We start from the raw sequence: 23207 nt of genomic DNA, 5'->3' as shown, positions 1-23207 counted from the left end.
CATCGAAGTCCCTGTGAATCTACCGAGGGCATGGTGGTGAGTCATAATCCAATTTTTATGATTTTCAACCTTCCCAAATTCTGTGATTTCTGGCACATGGCTGTTCCTGTTCATACCATCTGCTTAGCGAGCCCGCAGGCCCCAGGGAACCTGGGTCCGTGTGTTTACAGGCTCTGCTTTCTCACTGCATCCTCTCATGGCTCCTACCCTGAAAAGTAACACTTCCTCTTAGCAGTGTCCTCTGTGGATCCTGCTTTGCTGTCTGTTTCACTGCCCGAGGCTTGGAGCCGCATGTATAACGTGGGATTTTCTCATCTCCCTGAACATTTGTAGGCATAGAAATATTTATCTAGCTTTTGTTCTTAAAAGTCACTCAGGGTCTGTGCCCAGACCTTGCTTCACGTGAAATACCTTTTATTTCTGAATTTTGTCATAACTCGTCGTTGGGTCCCTGCTGGACAGATGTTGAAGGGAGACCCATAGCTTGAAGGGCCATGTGGATGGACACGAGCTGACTCCTGTCTTCTTGGACTAGGGGACCTGTTTGATGCAGATGTTCACGTCGAGAGTGTGGTGTGTGAAGGCACAGTGAAAGCTGCACTTACTCTGTCAGCAAACGTATCTCATCCAGATGAAATCAGACAAAACTCAGATCTCCTGGAATGACTATTTTTTCCATGGCCTCCATACTAATTAGGGAGGACCCTATTCTTGTTTCCATTTGTCGGAAAGATTCTAGTTTTTATGGTGTTCTTTTGCACAGGCTTCGTATAGACCAGGTATGAAAGAAAAAATTATTCTGACCCATGTTAAAATTGTAAGGCTGACTTTCTTCAGGACCATCGTGGTAGGTGTGGAGACCACTGCAGCGGGGTTTGCAGTGGCAGAGAGATCGGGCTGAACTCTGAACACAACAAGAAAAAGTGGGAATTTATAGCTAAGGAGCAGATGGGGTCAATGGATGGAAATTCCTAAGAGGAAGCATCAGAGGTGAGGGGGGTTCTGGTTATATTCACCTGACAGGATTCTGCTGAAGGCAGGCCAGTGATCAGAGCTCACCTGGGGTTGGTGGGGCTGAGAAAGGTGATCAGATGTCGAGGTGGCAGATCCTGGCTAAAGTGCCTTAGCAGGATTCTTGCTACAATTGGGTGATGCAAAGATGCACACGGAAGCCCAGGTGTCGAGACCTCGTTGGGAAGAGGGTTTAGAGGAGCCTGACTAAAGTTTGGTCAAAGAGAGAGAGACTCTTTGTCAAGACTATACACTGTTATCAACTTTCCCATTTTCTAATTTGGTCTGAGAAACATTATAACTGGAAATAAGTAGACGAATGCAAACTTTCCCTTTTTGGTAATAAGCTCCTTAGTGAGACCTTTGGAACAAATCACACAAGAAACATGACTGAGCCGCGGACTGTTGGACAGCGTGGGGGTGGGGCTGGGGTGTGCGCCATCAACGGCAATCGCATGGCCAACAGAACCATTTTATTGTTCATGTTTAAAGTCCTCGGCCACAAAATATGGAAGTGCGGTGGCAAGCCTGCTCCATGGGGCTGGAGGAGTCGAGAACATTACTCTGGAGAGGCGTGTTACTTCCTGAAGTGCAGCCACATGCCCAGTTAAAGTGAGAGCTACTGTCGCTCTCTCTCTCTTTTATTTTTCTTTCCTAATGTGTAATATGAGGCATGTTGTACAAAGGAAAAAAATAATTGTACTACCCATGAGGACAGTTGAATGTGGACCTTTGCCCAGCTCTGTGGACCCTTGCTGGGGTGTGAACATCACCCTGGATGAAGTGGCGGGATGCAGCTTCCCTCCGAGGTCTGTGAGAGCTCTGGTTCCACAACTCATTTTATCTGGAACTCAAATCCTCAGTTCCTTCATCTGTGTGACAGGAATTTCAAAAAGAACTGATGGCACCATCAGAGATTTTTATGGTGATGAAATATAGTGAGAAATGTTTTTTAAAACTCTTGAAACAATAAAAATTATTTAGGACTCTATAAAGATTACATAATGCACCTCCACATAAGTAGGCAATGCTCCTTCACGGTGAGGGCGTCACATGCGTCTTCCGGATGTGCCGTGGTTCCTCAGAACACTCTCGAACCTTCCACCTGAGTCATCTTCTGAACTTTACATTGGTCTCGTGACCTACACAGTGACATCTTGTCTCTGATAACATTTCCCAGTTCCATAAATTGTATCAATGATTAGGCTTGGTGCCAAATATGTTTTGGTTATTTAAAAAAATCAAGTCAACTTGCGAAGATAAAGCATTGCCAAGAATGGGGTGGTTTTAAAGGAGTCCCAGAAGCATTTGGTGATGAGGTATGAAGCCTCACAAAGTGGTGACACTTTGGACGGAATGACATTCTTTTGCTACGTAAGGTTTTGTAGTCACACCGTATGTTAATGGAAAGGAAAATAAAACATGTACCCACTTAATGAAGCATTCCCCAAGCAGAATAAGAAAAGTTCTCCTAGTTCCTAATATATTTTCCATTTTTCCTAATTTCAAAGCTGTTAGCTTAATGGTTACATGCAGGAGAAATGGAGTAGACTCTGATTGTATGGTTTGAGTCAAGAACTGAGGCGGTGCCTGTGTCGAGTTATTGTTGATTATTTAGGAGAAGTGACTATTGGGCTGTCACATATGGCACAGACATATGGGCACATCAGGCGGAGACTCCACAAACATAAAGACAGATTTCCAGCACACAGTGGTGTCTGGTGAGCAAATCTGAGGTAGCCTGTACCAACTTTGTGTTAACGTTCCTATAAAGACACAAAAAAGTATTGTGAAAAGTCACAATACCACCAAAAATGAATGCCGAAAATCTGCAACTGCAACATAGATGGAGACGGGAGAAACCAAACAGCGGGTTGCTCGAGTTTTCTCAGCCGCATGAGACGAGCCACAGGAGAGCAGAAGGAAAATGTTTTTCATCATGTTATCCTTGTTCAGAAATGCTGGGCTTGCAATAGCCAGAAATTTGGGAAGCTAAACCTTTACCACACGGGTTACAGAAGATGGGTTACAGAAGATCGTCATTTTACATGTACACCAATTGACTTGAAATGTCAAAAAAAAAATTCTAAAGAAGGCAGAAGAAAAATCTCAACTCGAGGCACACCAGACGGACATGGGTTAGACGATGTCTTCCTGATTCCTCTGAGAAGGGTTTGACTGGCACCCAAAAGCTCAGAGAGAGGAATCAAAGGTAACCCTCACGTCCCATCTGTTGCCAAATATCAGGTGCGGGTGGTCTGTCTTATGAGTTAGAGAACCATGAAGGTCATACAAACAGTGCAGGTGAAGGGAAGGGAAATTATGCCAAAAACACAGAAGAAGAACAGAACCCTAAAAACACAGGATGAGATGAAAGAGGTGAGATAAGGGGACTGCAAAGAATGAAAATGGAAAATTAGAGGAGTTTGACTCAGAGAAATTGAGGAAAATTTGGGAAGCTCTCCCAAGATGCAGAGGAAGGTACCACAGAGGTGAAGTGGAGGAAGGTGGATTGTCTGCACACCAGGGAATGTAAGTGCTTCTTATGGAGAAACCAGAGTTATGGGAAGAGAAGCAATCACATCAGACATAGAGAAAGAGACATCAACATGAGGAAAAAAAGACCGAAAAATGCAGATTAAAAGGATTTTCCATGTTCCAGGGAAATTAATAAAACACCTAAATATGTTCTGATAGAATCTTCAAGTCTAAGGAAAGAGAAATTCCACAACAATCCAAGAATAGGAAATAAGTTTTGACCAAGGATCAAACTTTAGGCTGATATCAAATTTCTCTGCCGTGCTAACAGCATTTAACATTGCAATGTGTTTCTAGCAACCAGTATCTTCTTGTTCAAAGCCTGCCTTCATCTTGAATACCCCCATACTGAAGGCAATTCAAAATGAAAAGAAGGCTCAAGGTGTGAGGAGATGATCTCTACAGTCAATTCACCCACAGCTGGTCCTGAGCTACCATCAATGTGACTATAAATTTGAATGCAAATATCAAAAGTAAAAGTATCAATAGATCACAAGTGATGAAACAGAAAGATACCATTTAAGAAAAAAGAATTCAGACACGCCACGTTCTTGGAACAGGAGACTGAACACGGTAAACTTTTCAAAATAACAATCAATATGGGAAGAACAGAACTCATTATGTTTAATCCTCACAAGGGCAGAGACGCATCCACCGTATTCGCGTCTACATCTCCAGCACCTTGCACAGAGCTTCACACATGGTAAATACTCAATATCTGTCAAAGGAATGGACTAATTCTAATAGAAAGACCAACGGGTTTCTTTTCTGAGGGGGGACATCTAATAAAATAATTCTAAAGTTCACATATAAGAAGAAATGGACAAAAATGGCCAAGATTGTTCTAAAAAGGAACACTAACGAGCAGGGATTTATAGAAAAAGTTGCTAATGATAGAGCACAGCTGTAGACGTGTTACTGATGTAACAATCGGCAGATCTACAAGCAGAGGGGCAGCCTTAAAGCACAACGGTTTACAGAGAACAGAACAGTTTACATAAGAATTTAATATTTAATAAAATAATCAAGGTCTGAGTGGAATTTTTCACCAAATCAAACAAAAACAGCTTTTAATTAGAACATACATAAACCAACTGAATATACAATTTTTTTTTCTGTCCTTCTGAAAAAAAAGCAACAAGAATCTTTGACTCAGCTGAGAAAAGTTTTTCATCTCATTAAAACTACACTTGAGTGCTAACGGCTCTGAGGGTCTGAATTCTCTTGGGGGCTTTGCTTGGAGAAGCTTCTATGATTTCTGAGTTTTGTAGAATGGGGCCTTTGTAAGGTTGTCCTCAGGCAGGTGTCCATACAGTTGGGGCCAGCCTGGAGGCCCAGCTGACTTGTGTCCACTGGCTGTCTCCCCACAAGGGTCTCCTCCCAGGATAATGGCACTTTCAGAGCGTTTTAGCTGAATTTCCTCAGCAGAGGCGCTGTGGGGGCTGGGACGTGTGCATTTACATGGGGCAGGGATTTCCATATTGGGAAAGTAGCTCACAGGCAAGGAAGCAGCAGGAACCCCTGCACCCACCTTGTCCAGCTAAGAAGTCCCAGGGCTGAAGCAGGAGCAGACAGCCTGCTTTCCCTTGTGGGGTTCTCGGGCACCTCTGCCCCCACAGAGAATAATGAAAATAGCGAGGAGAATAGACTTCCCGGACCCTGCATCCTCCACGAAGGCCACGTGTATCTTTCCTTCCGGTAACCTTTTCCAGCACCCACGATTTGTGCCATCTTGTCTCAGATCATCGTGTACAGCCAACTCTTCTTTATAGGTCTGTGTTAGCCGGGCTGGGAGCTCCTCAAGGCAAGGAGCAAAGGGCATGCCTCTTACTAGTCATGATCCACTGCCAAGGCCTGGGTACCTGCAGAAGAAATCTACGAAATGCTTACGACTTGAGTCATATTGTCTCTGAAGGGGAGAAAGGGAAGCATGGACCAGAGGGAGAATCTAGAGGGACATTACAATGGGAAAAAATCTCAGCGCAAAGGCAGTAAACGGGAATTAGAGTTGGTTGTGCCATTGGGAGGTGTCGATGCCACCAACTACGAAGTCTAGCAGAGGAAGAATGCGACTCATGAGCAACAGGAATAGATGCGGTTATATGGCCTGTGTGCCCAGAGCGCGTGTGAGCCCCGCCGACCTGTGGCTTCTGCCATGGAGCCTGTTCATTCGCATCAGTGCCAAATCCCATGCCCTGCCGCCTGAACGAAGCGAGTACAGAGACGGGGAGCCCATCCCTGGGTCTTGTGTATGCCGGCCCGGGTCTGCACCCATCTGGGCAGCGTGCACTCCCTGTTGTCACCCTCACTCAGGGAGGTTGGGCCTGCCCAGAGAAAGCAGTGACCAGCAAAGACGATACTGGGTTTCTGCGGCAAAGTCAGCCAAAGCCTGAGTCGCCAGAGGAGAAGGAAGGAGCAGAACAGTCTCCGCACCCAAGCTTTAATTATCAAAGTCAGTGGTCCTCGAAGTGTGGTCCCCAGACCAGCAGCACCCGGGAAGTGTTGGAAATACACATTCTCAGGCCTCACCCCAGACCCAATGAATCAAAATGGGGTGGGGCCAGGCAATCGCCCGTTTAACGAGGCCCGCAGGTGATTCCAATGATGCTCAGGCTGAGAACCACCAATCTAGGTGAGACCTGTAATACGCTGTGAGCAGATGGTACGAGAACAACTCCAGGCGCCATTTAACTGTAGATGTCTCTCTATTTCTGCCTTTACTCAATGTTCTCTGAGTGAATCACTGTATTGGTAGGCAGATAAGGTGCTTTAGAATAAAGAGAGTTTGGTAGCAGTTAAAGGAGAGGCGAAAATAGGATTTGAAGCAGAATAATTTAAGAAGGTGAGATGGAGCTGGGTTTTGAAAAACACAAGGATTGATCCAACGTCAAGAGAAAGTGAGATGCTGAAGCATTGTGATAATTACAAAAAATCGATAATCATATTTTGAGAATCGTAGAAATTGCATTTTAAAAAGAACATGACACCAAATTATTAACAGGAAGCAAAGACTCCTAAAAGAAATGCCAATTTTCTCTTTATTCTAAAGCACTTTTTCTGCCCACAAATACATTTCTTCATTCATAGGGCACTTAGTCAGGGCTTAGTGTGCAGTAGACACGGTTCCAGGTGCTGGTAACAGAGAGGGCCAAACTCCCGTCATAGCGGAGCTCACAGCTTGTGGGGAGACAGACAGACAGACCACTGATTTCAGCTGAGGGTGAAGACGGCACTAACTGAAGGAGGCCGGGTCTGCCTGCTGGGGAGCACGTGGGAGGAGCACTTGTTGACAAGTGCAGCTTGGCTATGAAGACTGTACAACATTCCCATGAATCTCCAGCCAAAGGGACCTCCAAATCCAAACACAGCAGCTCTTCCTGGTGAGCATTGTATGAATTTTTTATTAGTCCATTTGTTTGCCATGAAACATTAATAGAGCATCATCTCTCTCACAGAGATTAATGTGCGGTGTCACTTCTTGGTATTCCAAATTCTGGCAAAGGTTCTGACAGTTGTGTGGCAATAAAGGGCAAGAAAACAAAAGGTCAGTTTATCTAGTGAAATAAAGAGCCTGCAATTAACTCTGGCATTTTCCAGCAATGTTTATTCCATGGATTAAGCTGGAGCAAAAAAAAAAAATTACTTTGAGAGAGAATTTTTAAAAAAATGATGTTCTTTAATAGAAGTCACCTTTAAGCAAACTGAAATGACACCGAATATCAAATGCTCCCCATGATAAAGCGTATGGCTCCACGTCTGAGCATGCCCTCACAGCTGTCACTTAATTGTATAAAAATATCTGCAGGCAGATTGCACTTTGTAAAATATAAAAATGATGTGACTGTAAGACAAATTACTATTTGATGTATATTTTTATAATTTCACTTTCAATGTAGGCATAGACCTTTTCCTTCCATCTTAGAGGCTGGCTATAATGCAGGGCCAACTGTCAGGATGAGGGAGAAGGAAATGACAGGGAGTGTCACCTTAGGAACTGTGGAGTCCTTATTCAAAAATTTATATGCTTTGAACATGAACAGATCCCTTAAATAGGATAGGTGGAGGCAAATCTCATGTCACCCCTTCTCTAGCCCTTCATTTTCACACACTCAGCACCCATCCATCTATTTGTCCATCAGTCTGTCCATCTGTCCATCCACTATCATCCATCCATCCATCCATCATTCACCCATCTATCCATCATCCATACATCATCCATCATCAATCCACCCACCCATCCACCCATCCATCCATCATCCATCCATCTATCCATCCACCCACCAATTCATCTATCATCTACCTATTCATCATCCATTCATCCATCCACCCATCCACCATCCATCCATCCGTAATTCATCATCCATCATCCATCCACCCACTCATCAACCCACCTATCTCTCAATCCTCCATCCATCCATCCATCCATCCTTCCATCCCTCATCCACCCACCCACATACTTGACCTGTCCACTCAATATGGATTAAGCCCTGATACTCCTGGTGTCATTTGAGGATGTGCTGGATGTCTTCCATGTGCCTCTGCAGGTTCCCTCCATCTTTTCCACTCTGCTTTGTGCTCGGGGAGGGGGAAGCTCACCTGTACAGACAGCATCAGGGGGCTCTGGCTGCACCACGGAAGCACCAGTAGGAGAACAAAGGGTGGGAGAGAGGGAAAGTGGGTATTTATTTCCACGACTCCCTCCATGCAGTCCTCCCATCGACCCAAGTTCCCAGGCCCTGTTGGTGGCTTGCTCCACATGGCCCTCTGTCCCTAGGATCCAGTTACTGCTCCTGCCCTTGCCCTTTCAGGCCTGGGATGACCTGGCTCCTGGGCACTGCACATTCCTTGTGGGTGTCCTCCCCCAAGCAACTCTTTGTAAATTTTGCCTTGGGTGAACACTCTTGGAATTAATCCCTTTGCTTCCTGCTGGGACACTGACAGATACAGAGAGGGGCCACAAATCCCCTTGACCACAGCTGCCCTTTCTCAAGGTTGCTTCACTCATGGAAATGTCACCTTGAGGTGAAGGCAATCACTGAGACTTTAACATGCCAGCACAACGTATTGAGCCATTATGGACTTAGAGTCAGAAAGGTCCTGAGATGCCAAAGGTCTCTCCTTTTACAGATGAGGAACCCGAAGAATGACTTCTGGGCTTACACACGTCAATGACCACCCCGACCCTCAGCCAGTGCCTCGCTGACCCACTGGTTGGCACTATCTCCATGACAGCATTTTCTCAACTAGCTGTGCCTAAGATGGGCCAGTCTTACGCTGACAAAGCAATGCCCTGATCATCTTGGCCACACCAAGCTCCCAAAGGCCTGTAGCCACCTGCTCAATGTTAAGAGCTGCTCAGGTTTTTCTGTCTACAACTGGTACCTCTCTGAGGACCAGGGACTGGTGCAGTGTCCCCACATCCCTCCCCTTTCAGCTTCTGGCTTTGGTTCTAACACATACTCCTCAGCTCCCACCACCTTCACCCTCACCTTGTTGTGGCTAGGGGACGGCCACCTTAGTCTAAACCTCTGCTGTCCTCCCACTTCAAACATACCTTACAATGCCCAGCCAACCTCGAGTTAAGCCATGTCAATATAGCTGACCAAGTGCTCACAATTGCCCACTGCTCTGTCTTGGCCAAACTTTCGTCAGGCTCCTCTCATTCCTTCAGGTTCCCTGAGTTCTGTTCACCCACAAGCCTGAGCACGCACCCCCAAAAAGTGGAATGTGTCCCCTTACAGCTTCTCCTGGGAGCTGGCTGAGCACAGCAAGGCACTTCCTCTGTGCCCCCACTGGCCATTTCCTCTGCTTGCCCAGTTCCCCTCCAAAATTCTGCTCCTCTCTGCTTGCCTCCCTCTTCACCCTATAAAAGGAAACTGCTTTCCGTCTGACTTGGAGATGCTCACAGATTTCTGAGATGGGAGTGTTGTCCCTATTACAACGGTCTTTCTTTCAAATTGAAGTCTCTCCCTATCAAAGTTCAGAATTTTTTTTTGGACAGAGTCACACTTCAGTGTGTGGTCGTCTCAGGTAAAAGCCGTCGGCCCTGAGGAGCAACTCAGTCGTCAATGCTGTAGGCAGCACGTGGGCCTCTGGCCCTCAAATGACAACCAGGCGGTGGCCGCTGCCTTCCACGTGTAAGGACTCTTCACACACACAAAGCTCATGAGAAGGAAGTGACGGTGTCGGGCGGCACTCTGGCAGATTTCAGGCAACGACAAAGAACCAAGGGGAGGGGTTGGTCAGTTGGAGGAGATTTGTAATTCAGCTCAAAAGACACGGTGAGGCAGCTATTCTCCGACTAGTCACGAGATCCAGGGAGGAGGGGAGAAGAGATTTGTCCAAAGGCTCAGCAGCAGGGATAGGAACAATTCCATCCCCGGGAAGCCCCACCTGGCTGACGTAGTAATTCCACCCTCTAGTCAGTATCTCGGGGCGGGATGGTGCCCTGAAGCTCCTCGGGTTCCCCGTTTGCGGCGCCTGGCGGAATGTCTGACAGAGAGTAGGCCCTCAGATGCTGGCACTGATGATGGGAATACAGGGCACACAGCTGGGAGGTGGGAAAGGGTCTGCTTACAGAGACCCTGGAGCCAGGGGGAGCTAGAGTGGACACAGCAGAAACAAATGGGACAAGGGACACCAGATGTGGAAGCCTGGACTCCAGGCCTGGCCCTGTAATGAATCAGGTGTGACTTTGTACAAGTCACTTGCCCTCTGTGAGCCTCCCCCTCCACCTCTGTAAATTGCAGAGAAAGTAGAAGGGCAAAAAGGAAAACTCTCAGAGCCCCGCCAGCAACAGAGTCCTCGAAATAGGAAGCCCTCAAGAAGAGGGGAACAAGGGACTGACCTGCTCGTGGGTGGCAGGTGTGAGTCCCATTGGTTTACAACTCAATGCATGCCTGACACATGTAAATGATGCTGGGTAAATTTTGCCAAATCTCATTCTCCTGCAGGTGCCATCAAATCCATGTACTAGATTTTTTAGCTGTGGCCCATGGGACAAACCGTATCTGTCACTTATGCCCTGTGAGTTTACCATCATCTGGCTCACCCAGCCTTGTGACATGGCCTTGGAAACCTTGTGCAGGGTGTTGCTGACATCTCAGATGTCAACACCATTTTGCCGGCTGAAAGAGCTTGCGGGCTAACAGAGGCGTCCTATTTACAGGGACGGGGAAGGCAGCATCACATTTTATTTTTCTGATGTCTCTTGCTATGCATAAGCCCGCCAAACGGCTAACGGTCCCTTGCATGTCTATTTAGAATGTCTTCAGAACCATCTGGCTGCCCTTTCAAACATGGTCACAACAATGTAGAACATGCTTTCTTCGCCAGAACCTTACGTATCTGGACATCCAGGACTCTGACTTCCAGTCTTCTAAAGCACTGGACATTTCTATTGATGAGAACAGAGAGACTCGTAATCAACAGGAAGGTCGTGAATTCCCTTCTCAGTGCATCAATAGAATAACGATCTGTCATTTCTCCAGCCTCGAGCATCTACATTTCTGTGCCCACCACGAGTAGCTTCTGCCCCAATGGATAACAAAGACCATACCCTGATCTGATACTGTAAACACAAGAGATGTCTGGTTGAGCCAAGCCCCTCGAATGATGCTCCTTAATATTAATTCATTGAAATCTAGGTATCCAGGTCATTACTTTAACACATGAGATAGAAATAGAGAGAGGTCTGGCTCTGAGGGCAGTGGAGAGCACGTATGCAATTGCAATTTATACTCAGAACACTTCCAGAGAAATTTGGAAGTCAAATTCAGATAAAACAGTCAATCTTCCCAGAGTCATTAACATAAAGACAAAGACTAGATTACGAATGTTAGCAGGATGGCAGGTTCAGGGATGGAGGTGGGGGGCACTATTAGTAATTTGAAAATGAGATTGTTCTTCCATCCCAGGTGAAAACTATTGCTACCAAGGAGGCTGCTCTGCTGTGGCCAGATTTTGGAATCACCTGAGGAGCTTTTAAAAACCCCCAATGCCCAGGCCACACCCCTGATGAAGGAAACCAGGAAGGAGAGGTGTTTTGTAATTGAAGCCCCCAATTTAGCTTCATGCCATAAAATGAATCATGAAAAGTGCAAAGTGAAACATGGTAGGTGTGAAAGCTCTTGAACAATGACGTGAGCAGTGGGTGTGGTGTCAGGGGTCTTGTGTTCAAGTCCTGGTTCCATCCCATTAAAAATGCAACCATGGACAAGTCAGGTGATGGTGGTGGTGGTGGTGGCAGTGACGGTGTTGGAAGTGGTGAGGGTGATGATGGTGGTGATAGAGGTGATGGTGGTGGTGAAGGTGGTGATGGAGGTGATGGCAGTGATGGTGGTGGTGGTGGCGGCGGTGGTGGCAGTGGTGGTGATGGAAGTGATGGTGACGGTGGTGATGGAGGTGATGGTGATGGAGGTGGTGATGGTGGTGGTGGCAGTGGCAGTGGTGGTGATGGAGGTGATGGTGACGCTGGTGATGGAGGTGATGGTGATGGTGGTGGTGGTGGTGGTGGCAGTGGCAGTGGTGGTGATGGAGGTGATGGTGACGGTGGTGATGGTGATGGAGGTGGTGATGGTGGTGGTGGTGGCGGTGGCAGTGGTGGTGATGGAGGTGATGGTGATGGTGGTGATGGAGGTGATGGTGATGGTGGTGGTGGTGGTGGTGGCAGTGGCAGTGGTGGTGATGGAGGTGATGGTGACGGTGGTGATGGTGATGGAGGTGGTGATGGTGGTGGTGGTGGCGGTGGCAGTGGTGGTGATGAGGGTGATGGTGACGGTGGTGATGGTGGTGGTGGTGGTGATGGTGGTGGTGGTGGCGGTGGCGGTGGTGGTGGTGATGGAGGTGATGGTGATGGTGGTGATTGTAGTGGTGGTGGTAGTAGAGTGTTGGTAGCAGTGGGACACAGGTCATTAGGAATGAGGACCCTGTTTTTCTGTGACGTTTCCATTGTTCTGATGACCTCTGTCTTCAGTAAATGATTCAATACACCAATCTCCCAGCAAGTCCATATATTGTACAGATTGGACAGAAGAAGGCTGGACAGAAGAAGGCTGTGTTTCATATCTGGGTCAGAATGGGGTGTGTCACGGGCAGCGCACGTGGAGGAGGAATGTGGAGGCAGAGGAGGCCAGAATGCAAGTTTCCTGGGAATATGCAGAAATCTAGAGTCACCGTGGACATTTAGAAGCAGTGAGATGCACACACACACATCAGTATGCTAGGTCTTTACACAGTGCTGAGTGAAAAGAAGAGGAACCAGCATCTAAACACACACATAGACACACAGACACACACACACACACACTTATAAATATATGCATGTCACAGTGCCATTTATATAAAGTAAGCATGGACACACACATAATAATACATGTTTTACATACATTAACAGGGAAAAAGGGGTATGTAAATGAATTTAGATCGGTGCCTATGAGGTTGGGGGACACGGGAGTAGGGAATAAAGAACAAATAAATAAACAGAAGGGCAGGAGGGTGTGCCATGAACTGGGCAGATCTAAATCCTTGGTACTGGAGATTGAAATGAATAAACCGAAGTAAAATAAGAGAAGATAAAAGCGACAGGCCTTTGGGCCTTTTATAGGCCACGGAAGGGGGTGGGGAGGATCCATCCCTGGGCCCAGGCGCATGGGGACACAGCACTGCCTCTTTCTCGGGCACTGTGGTCCCGGGACGGCCCGTGGCTGCGGGCGTCGGGAGGAGCCCGAGGGCCGGCAGCTGCACTACACTGGGCGGGATGTTTGGAGGAGGACAAACACATCAGCACAGTGCAACGCGTCTTCAAAATGATCCTGCCAGGCATCCGCCGCATCTTAATTCAACACCCAGCCCACAGCTCTGGAGAGGCCCGGCGAAACCAGCAAAAAACAACGGCGTCTGTGTTATCAGCGCGGCTGGCTTGTGTGTGAAATTGTAAAATCGCGTGTGTGTGAAGGGCGGCGCATAATGATTTCCATTTGGTTCCTCCACCCACAGGACACACAGGCTGCGTCTGTACCTCCTGAACAGGTTCAGCAACTCTTCTCAGCATCGCCGCCCGCCCTCAGCTCAGGGTCACTGGGGGTCACCGTGCTTAGCCATCTTTAATGTGAACGTTTTCCGAGATGGCCTCACGTTTTGCTCTGGGAGTGATGTGCCGGCAGGGGCTGCTCTTGAAGCAGCTCCTCGCACTCGCCTCGTGCAGCTGCTACACTTCATTATGGCCGTTGACCACGAGCTGTCGTGTTTTCTGGAAGGTGAGTCACCTGATGGGAGAGGCCATCCAAGGGCCTGACACAGTGATGGCACGTACCGATGATCAATAAGTGTTTGCAAGTGGAAGGATGTGGGAGCCCGGACAATTTTCCCCATGTCTGAGAACCCTTGGAGGGAAGTCAGGCTGGTTAATAAACAACAGAGGAAATTGGAAACGAGTGGTATAGAGAGTAGATAGGGGATAGATGAAGTGTTTTATTTCTTCTTCTTGAAGGCTGCTAGCCAGCCTGCTGAAAGTGACCGGTGGACGTCTAGAATTCTCTGCATGTTCCTGTGGAGGCTGTGCAGGGAGCTAGTGGTTAAGGGTGGATCCTGGCACCATCCTTTATGCTCTGTGTGGATTCAGACACATCCGCTAACCTCTATATTCCTCAGTCTCTGCGTCTGTAGAATAGGACCCATGTCACAGAGCTGTGTGACGCTTCAGTGAACCGTGTGCGAAAGCCCTCAGCAGTGCCGTTCCCAGGGGTCGCCCCTGGACACAGCCACCATCCTGTAAGACATGTAAAGCCCACGTCCTCACTCCCAGAGAGATAGGCAGAGAGAAAAACAAGAGTGAAAACAAGATAGTGAGTTTAGAAGCCTGGTTTGGAAGGAGGAAAGAAGAATAGAAACGCCCTGGGGGCACAGTTTTACAATGCAACACACAACACACAACTGATGATGCCTCTGGGCCCCACACACCGTCCCCGGTCCCACCCCTACTTATCTGCTTCTCTTAAACAGGATCCTGGAATATGCCTTCCTCTGCATCCCAACACCGCCAAACCCTGCCTGTGCCTCAAAATCCTCCTCCCCACCCTCCTCCACCAAAGCGATTTCTCCATCCTTCTGCAAAACTCTTAGAAGAATTGATACCTATTTTGAAGCACTTAATTTTTTTAAAATCATACATTTCTTTGTCTGGTTGTCGTCGATTCCTTCCTAGATTTTTGAGGGCATTATTTAGGTCTCATTCCTTTTTATATCACTCCACAAAGTAGGTGTCTTATTTTTACCTTTTCTTCCTTTAGCAGTGAAGGAAACCAGAATATGTCACCCCAAAATATGCCTCCGACATAAAAATTATTTTAAGCTGAAGGCAATTAACAAGCAGCAAACCCAGAAAAACTCCCCCTTCTCTGCCTAAAGGAGGAAATAAATTCTCTTCTTACTGAAGACAGACTCTCCTCAGCCCAGAGACGGCACCAGGGGAATCTGCAATCAAAACTCTCTCTATTAGTTTCCTCTTGTATACAGTGTCCCCCCTTATCCACGGGGAATACATTCCAAGACCTCAGCAGATGCCTGAAACCGCGGACAGTACCAAACCCTATATATATACACTATGTTTTTTCCTATACATACATACCTAGGATAAAGTTTAATTTATAGATAAGGAACAGTAGGAGATTAACAACAATAACTAATAATAAAGTTGCCCTTGGGGCCGTTATTAAGTAAAATAGGGGTTACTTGGACACAAGCACAGCGATACCATGACAGTCGATCTGATACCTCAGAAGGATACTAAGTGACTAATGGGTGGGTGGTGTACATGGTGTGGATCCCCTAGACAAAGGGATGAGTCACGTCCTGGGCTGGATGCAACAGGATGGTGTGAGAAGGTCCGAGGACAGGTCAGAGTTGAGTTCAAAGGTGAGAGTTAATAGCCTATAGGTAGTATTTACAGCCATCAGACGGGATGATCATATGAGCTATGCTATGTGCAATATCTCATTTAATTTCCACAACCACCCATGAGAGTAAACACTTTATTATTAATATTTTTCCCATTTTACAGATGAGAAAACTGAAGCAGGAGAGGTGGAGTAACTTGCCCAAGACCACAGAGCTAGGACTTGAACCAGGCAGTTGGCTTGAGAACCTTCACTCTAAACCAGTGTTTCTCAATCTGGGGACATCTGGCAACGACTGGAGACTGACTGTTACAACTCGGGGGGTGGGGTACTACTGACATCCAACGGTGGAGGCCAGGGATGCTGCTCAACACCCTCCACGCACAGGACGCCCCCACAGCAAAGAATCATCAGGCCCAAAGAGCCGACAAGTGCCAAGGGCGAGAGAGCCTGCTCCAAGCCATGACACTGGCACCCTCCAGACCGGGTTGGCCTCCTCTTCCACACCCCTTCTCACACCTGCAGTTGTTCAACTTGCTTGTATTGTTTTGTTCAAGATCTATCTGCCCACCTGTCGCACCAACATTGTAAACTCTGTTTCATTCACCACCAAATTCTCAGTGCTCCGTCTAATGGCTGTCAACACTAAATGCTCAATATCCACTCACATTTAGTCCGTGATTTCTGACACATCTGTGCTCACTTTTGAGAAATCTCGAGGATGTGTGACAGAGAAGGAGCATGAGAAAGCGTGACACTTACATATTGCAGATTTATATTGCGTGTGGAAAGCGTTATTGCACTTAGCCTGGGAAATCAGAGCAAGCGGAGAGCCTGAGACCAGCATCCGAGCTTCAAGCCCTGACTGAGGCTAATTTTTCATTGTCCTTGAAGCTAATCAAGCCTGCGGAAACAGCATCACCAAATTGACTAAACGAGATTTTCAATTAACTCAAACAGATGGCTTAAATTTTCCAGGTGACTTTCCATATTAATTCAGTGAGTTTGCTGGAGCAGGCCTCAGGAGGCTTGGCAGGGATGGGGGTTGAAAGGAAAACAATGAAATATATGCATCTTCAGGAGAGAAGACAAAGCAATAATCTGAGCGTTCCTTCTATCCCAGCAAAAAGATCATCAGCCAAATCGATTTGACGCCCCTGACCAGCGCAGAGTAAGGGCCCACGCCCAAGGAGGGCTCATCGGAGAGGCAGGCCTTGGGACTGGCTACAAGAGGGAGGAGATCTATCCAGGTCAGGGAGGGGGGCAGTGAGGAGCCCTTACAGAGCACTGGAATTCTGTGCTTGGTCTGTGTGCCTGAGGACCTTACAGCATTTTTAATTTCACTGAAAAGGAAGAGTTGAAAGAACCTCGGTGGAATTCTGCAGAGGCCTCTGGCTTCTGGGGTGTGGGCAGATGGGTCTCGCCAAGGACAGCAGTAGAAGCCACTGCAAGAGAAGACCACACCATTCACAAAAGACCAGCGGAACCAAGTGCCCGAGCACCCAGCCCCGACGACAGGCGAGAGTTACGGCAAAATTTGGGTTGAGTATCTGCTGAGTCTCCGAATGAACCCTTCTTAGCTTAACGGTCCATTTATAGACTTACAGGGATCTATAAGTGAGTGGATCCTGGTGTCAATACAATTCCATCTTCTTTTTTGAGTCTCCCATCAATATTTTCAACAGAGAGAGGTTTAATGATGATTTAAGTGGGCTCTGGAAGTACAATCAGTGCCCAGGCTTCTTGAACTTTGGGAAAAAATGAAACTGATATTCAGACCACTTCACTTAGATGGATCCTACTCAGTTGTTCTGATTAAAAACAGAAATATACCGGGGCCGGCCCAGTGGCATAGTGGTTAAAGTTCATGCACTCCACTTTGGTGGCCCAAGGTTCACAGGTTTGGATCCCAGGCGCAGACTTATGCACCACTCATCAAGCCGTGCTGTGGCGGGCATCTCACATATAAAGTAGAGGAAGCTGGGCATGGATGTTAGCCCAGGGCCAATCTTCCTCAGCAAAAAGAGGCGGATTGGCAACAGATGTTAGCTCAGGGCTAATCTTCCTCACCAAAAAAAAAAAAAAAACCCAGAAAACAAAAAAACAGAAATCTACCTAAACCAGATGTTAATAATAATAGGACAGTTATCTTTGTCAAATAATCCACCAACTGCATGGTTGTTTTCTTACCAACTGGGGGGTTCGGCTTACTGGAACAGGATTCACCATCAGTTCCTGGGGCTGGCAAAGTACAGTCATGCTCTAGAATAATGCTCTAAAAATGGGGCATCATTTACAGAAAGTCCGATTACATGGATTTTCTCTGAAAGATGGCATGGATTCATCCAATGGATGCTCTCCCATGTCTGCTGTGTGTGAGGCAGTGTGGCCCCTACAGGAGATGTGCGGCTGACCGGACATGGCCCCTTCCCAGAGGACCCAGGCCTCCCGGGGAGGAGAAGCTGCTCCTGACTCCAGGTAAGAAATAGTAGTGCTGATTTGACTGGTGTACCTTTCCCAGAAAATCGAATCATAAAGCAGCAAGGAAAACTTTAGAAAATGTACCTTTTTCTTGGATGCTTAAATTATCAGTAAAATAAATCAGAGCCTGAAGAGACCATGTAAATGAACATTCATCTTATTTGTTTTTAACATAATAGAGAGAAAGAAGCAAACCTCATTCGTGGATCATCGGGTGGCATCATCTCCAGATCATGGGTGGGTCCATTTAAGCCAATGACGTGGAGGGAAATACTGGGGTTTTCACATCCGGCCTGGGAAGTGAAAGGGGACAGAGATGTGAGTGAGCCACCTCCTGCCCGGACGGTGCCTTGGCTGCAAAGTCTTCCCCAGAAGAGTCACAAGCAGGACTCCGGGAACTTTGGAGCTCAGCACAGAGGAGAAAACTTGTGGAGAGCAGATCATTCATGTGTAGAACCTTACAAAGGACAAGAGACAACGGGGCCAATTCCTCTTCTTCCCCAGGAAGCCTACTCCCTTCTCATTCCTCCCAACTCTCCTGTCTCTCAGCTCCAGGCGAGCACTACTCCACTGGCTTAACTACCTGGGAGGGGAAAGGAAACTAGACAAGGAGAGGGAGAGACATCCCTGGATGTGATGCTAGGAAGTGGAGAGCTGAAGGGTGAGCAAATGGCAGAGAACATTAGTGAATGTTGGCCACGGCTCGGCGGTGGGGAAAAATGAAGTCCTTTGAAATAGTTCTGCTTTGCTGCTCACCCCTCTCCTTCCTCTTCTCGGGGAACAAGGACCATCAGCCTGGAAGCGGGTAGGGAAAGATGCGGCATTTCCTGTCAGCAGGACTGCTGCATCTGACTGATGCCCTCTCTTATTCTGCACCTGGCAGAGGGAGATATTGGGGTTCACAGAGGAAATCAGCCGCACGACAGGCAGAAGTCAGGCGGGTTCACAACTCATGCCTCTCATCTGGGGTAGGGTGTTACAGGGCCAGGTGCGTCTGAATTCTGTTAGCCAGAATATGTTGACTTTCTAGTAAAACATGAAACCCCAAATCCTGAGTGATCTAGGGTTCCATAATTCCAATTTCAGAGCACCTGTCCCAGAGTCCACTGTAAGATCTGGATTTCAGGTCATCACTTCTAGATTGGGGGAACTCCCATGAAAGGGGTTCACCAGGAAACCATTCCTTCTCTGGGTGGTCAGAGGAAAGTCAGACTGCTCCTGGCTGAAGCGTGTCTGTGTCCGTGTCCATGTGTGTGTGTGTGTGTTGGAGACAGAGACAGGTTGAAAGATTCAGGATGAGTCCAGTGCACTTGACTGAACTGTGTTTCCAACTAAAACTCTGGATCCTTCTACATAATACAGAGTTAAGTCTAAGCAAGACTAACTGAAAAAGGAGGGAAAGAATCTGTCACAAGGCACATCCATGTTATGTGTTGACATCTAGATGCTCTAGGATAAAACGGCAGTGACAAGGGCTGTGGCCTCAGAGGCATCACACTCCTCCACTTGGCGCCTCCTTGGATATTGGCCACACCAATTAAAGAGCTGCAGAGAAGGGGTCTGCATCACCAGGTGTTGTGGACTGAACATTTGTGTCCTTAAAATTCATATACTGAAACGCTAATTCCCAATGTGATGGTATTTGGAGGTGAGGCCTTTAGGAGGTGATTAGGGTTAGATGAGGTCATGAGGGTGGGGCCCCCATGATGGGATTAGTGCCCTTATAAGAAGAGGAAGAGACACTAGAACTCCCTCTCTGATACATGAGGACACAGAGAAAAGGTGGCTGTCGGCAAGCCAGGAAGAGAGTCCTTTCCAGAACCTGACCATGCCAGTACCTGCAGACTTCTAGCCTCCACAACTATGAGAAATAAATGTCTGTTGTTTAAGCCACCCAGTCTGCGGGGTTTGTCATGCAGCACCGGCTGACTGAGACACCAGGGGTTTCCTTTCTCTGGCCTGGGACTCTGGGACCCTTGCTGATCTCACTCGTTCATTATTGCTCCTCTTGGTGCAAACTGTAGGCAGGCACATCTTGTATTTGGTACACAAGGTGTGTAGTAGCAGCTCTCAGAACCTCTCATGGCTTGGGAAGCTGAAGGTCAGTGCTCACTGGCAGAGGCTGGAGGTATCCTTTAGAGGCCATCCTGGGCAGGGAGTGAGCACTCTGTCACCAGGCCAGCGCGGGTAGTGAAGTGCTCACATTATCTGGCCCAGGGGCCTTGGGGCAGTCTAGTGAAGCCAGCGGGCAGCAGGGCAGCTACCCATGTGTGCCCATGAGAGCTTTGTCCATTCTCTCGGACATCAGCTCTCTCTAATTGAGCTGTCCGTAGAGGTTTGGCGTCAGGTCCTTGCTTCACGCCAGGATGCTGTGATTTGCTAACAAAGTGAGGTTTGCATGTTTGCCCCCCCTCCTCACCCCACTGAGCTCTTGCTGTTCTGCTGGCTCTTTGTGCCAACAACTTGGTCTAGGAAGCAATTAGACACGTTACGGGTCAGAACGTGGTCAAGCACCAAACAACCCGGCCCAGGCCCAGGGGCCCAGGGGCAGATAGGTCCCGCTGACCTCCCAGAAGCCCAGTTCTAAAGAAGGAATCCGAGGAGAGAGCGCCCTGAGTGGGCAGGGTGAGTTTTTGTCGGCACAGAATCACAAGTGGAGGTAATGTATTTATTTTGGTTCCGATGAAGCTTAAACAAATAATTAACATTAGTTCAATTATTTAAAATAAAGTAAACCTGCCAACAAATTCAACTCAACAAAGATGGGAATTTAATGCAATGTAATGGGAAGTAATTGATCTTGCCTCTGTTGACTGCATTGCTCATAACGTGTCTGATTATCACAGCTCCACATTCAGAGTTGGCTGGGTGGGGAGCTAATGAACAATGCAGAGACTCTGTTCTGCCCTTTCTTCTCCCTACCTTGGGGTAGTGGTAGGGCTTCACCGTGGGGTAGATGGAGCCCGTGTAGGTCGGGAGCTCCATGATGGGCACACGGGAGTCATTGATGGTGGCATAGGCGAGCCTTGTGCCATCCGGAGACCACCAGTGGGCGATGTGGGTCTTCAAAATCTCCTCTAAGGGAAAACAAACAAAATAGAGAGATGTGAGCAGGCAACAAATGGTGTGGAAACCAGCAACAAGCAGGCACAGCTGTGAGCTGGCCAGGACGTAAATGAATCCCCTTGGGGACATTTATCTTCTACAGCCTTCAAGAAGTCGTCACTGTGCCCTGAATATGCCTTCATTCCAGGGCGAGGTGGCTCAAGAAATGCCTGATGCTGACCCCCAAATCCCACACAGTAAAACCCAATAAATCAAGGCCCAACTGAACAGATGCTAGGGGTCTGGAAACCATTTTTTTTTTCTTTTGGCACAAATTTGAGCAGTAAAAGTCTAACAAGTGCTTTTTGAATTGAATTATTATTGTACTGTTGTAGGTTATTATTTTAAGATGATTTGGACAACAGAACTAGAGGAAATCAGTTCACATGGAAGCAGGGAACACCCAGGTGGAACCGAGTGCATAAAGCAAGCCGTGTCAGAGGCTGAATCCCAGAGAACCCCAGCTCAACCTGCGGGAGCTGCCTGGGGATTCACGCCTGCCTGCAGACTCCCTCGTGCACAGCTGTGCGGAAGGACAAAGTGTTCAAAGGCCCAGCATGCTCCTTAGTCTTAAAGAAGGATGCAATTTCTCTGGGCGGCAGAAAAACAAAATGGCCTCATCTTCAATGCAACCAAAATGGAAACAGCTATTCTCTTAGGTTTCCACCAGAAACACCCATCATTCCACCCCATCCCACAAACATCTTGTCTAATTAGAGTTTTAACTATGGATAAGTTTTATAGGATCTGATATCTATTCCAGAAAGAATAATTCTACTCTATTTTTTAAAAAAACCGAGAGAAGACACTTCCCAAGTGTAACAAGTCAGAGAACCAGGGACCAGAGGCTCTATCTCAGTGCTAAACAGCTCTTAGGTCAAGGGATTCTTTCTTGCACATGGTCTATAGGTACTGTACACTGAGTCCCTCTAGATTTGTTTCTAAGATATTGATCAATATAATTCTATAATCACATAGTACGAGTCCCACTCAACTGGTGGTTATTAGATGTAGACCATAAACCGGCTCCATGTGCCTGTAGCGGTAGGAAGGCAATTGAGGGATCTGAAATCGTGCTGAGAAAACAAGACGAGTGCATGTAACATAACGAGGAAGAACATAAATTAGAATAAAGCCAAGGGAGGGGGCCCACAGAAGGAAAGGATCGTAGAGAGGGAAGAAGCAAGGTGGGAAGACACGGAGCTGGGCCAGCACTGACGGTGGGTGGGTGACCATCAGTGGGGATCAGAGGGCCGCGGGATGGAGAAGAGGGCTCAGGGCCACGTCGGTGAGGGCCTGGCTGCTGCGGGCTATGAAGGCATTCCACACCAAGATCGGGGACTTCCGGAAAGTGGGACTCGCTGCAATTCCTTCTCCTGGGGTGGGTGCCAGAGGCAGACTCTGGGTTGGGGGAGGCTGACTGATGGTGCAGTTTGTCCCTCCATCCCTGGCTCCACTGGCCCCATTTCTTAGTGGGAGGAACCCTGACGTCTTGTGGGACCTGCAGAGGCAATAATGCTAGGAGTTATGCACTTCATTAAGAGCAGTTCTCCTCCTAAATAATTCTTCCCTGCCCTTTCGAGTGCTCTCCTCCAGACCTGCCAGCAGCCTGCGGAGACCCCTACCCAATGCGACACGGTTTTGCTGCTGGACTCCATCACCAGACAGAGAGTCTCATCCAACACGAAGCCTGCGGCGTATCTGACTTTCCACCATGCAGCTCAGGTATGGAACACAGCTGCTCAGTGGAAAATGGATGAAAGGGCCCCAAATCTTGGGTTCTAGTCCTCCACCTCAGAGGCTCTGAACAAGTACCCATCTGTCAACTGAGGGGCACAGTAGCCCCCCAACATCCCCTGCACCCCCAGCATTCTGTGATCTCATGGCACCCCGTGAAACGACTCAGAAACTTTTCCAGAGCCTCTAAAAACCCAAAGGTCTGCTGAGGTGAAAAAAAAGAAAACAGCCAACTCTCCAGGGCTTGTAATTTTCCAGTGTCTTCAGCAGCCAGCAAAGTGACTTTCAGGTGCGAGTTTGGAATGAGGTGATTCAGAAATGACTTTCTGCAGAAGCACCTGATTCATCTGGTCGGCTCACACGGAGCGGTGAGTAATAGACTCAAGCAGATGGTCTGTTGGAAAAATAAGCACCATTTGCAATGCAATTTTCGGGTGATTC

At 47.7% G+C, this 23207-nt stretch overlaps 1 protein-coding gene across 2 annotated transcripts in view; it reads right to left on the bottom strand.

Annotated features, from left to right (window-relative positions):
• The window catches only part of DPP6 (dipeptidyl peptidase like 6), a 517278-nt gene that overhangs the window by 88326 nt on the left and 405745 nt on the right, over positions 1–23207 (bottom strand). The window contains exons 9-10 of one of the 2 annotated variants that reach the window (XM_058533884.1): positions 20847–21001; positions 18120–18217 (exon numbers count right to left, since the gene is read on the bottom strand). In XM_058533884.1, coding sequence (XP_058389867.1) covers positions 18120–18217; positions 20847–21001 — 253 coding nt within the window. Of the gene's footprint in view, positions 1–18119; positions 18218–20846; positions 21002–23207 lie in introns of those variants that run through there. The other variant, XM_058533891.1, reaches the window with a different exon arrangement.

Source organism: Diceros bicornis, chromosome 3 (assembly GCF_020826845.1).
Source record: "Diceros bicornis minor isolate mBicDic1 chromosome 3, mDicBic1.mat.cur, whole genome shotgun sequence".
NCBI lineage: Eukaryota > Metazoa > Chordata > Mammalia > Perissodactyla > Rhinocerotidae > Diceros > Diceros bicornis.
Note: the sequence above shows the minus strand (reverse complement) of the source record. Positions and strands in the feature narration are given on the sequence as shown.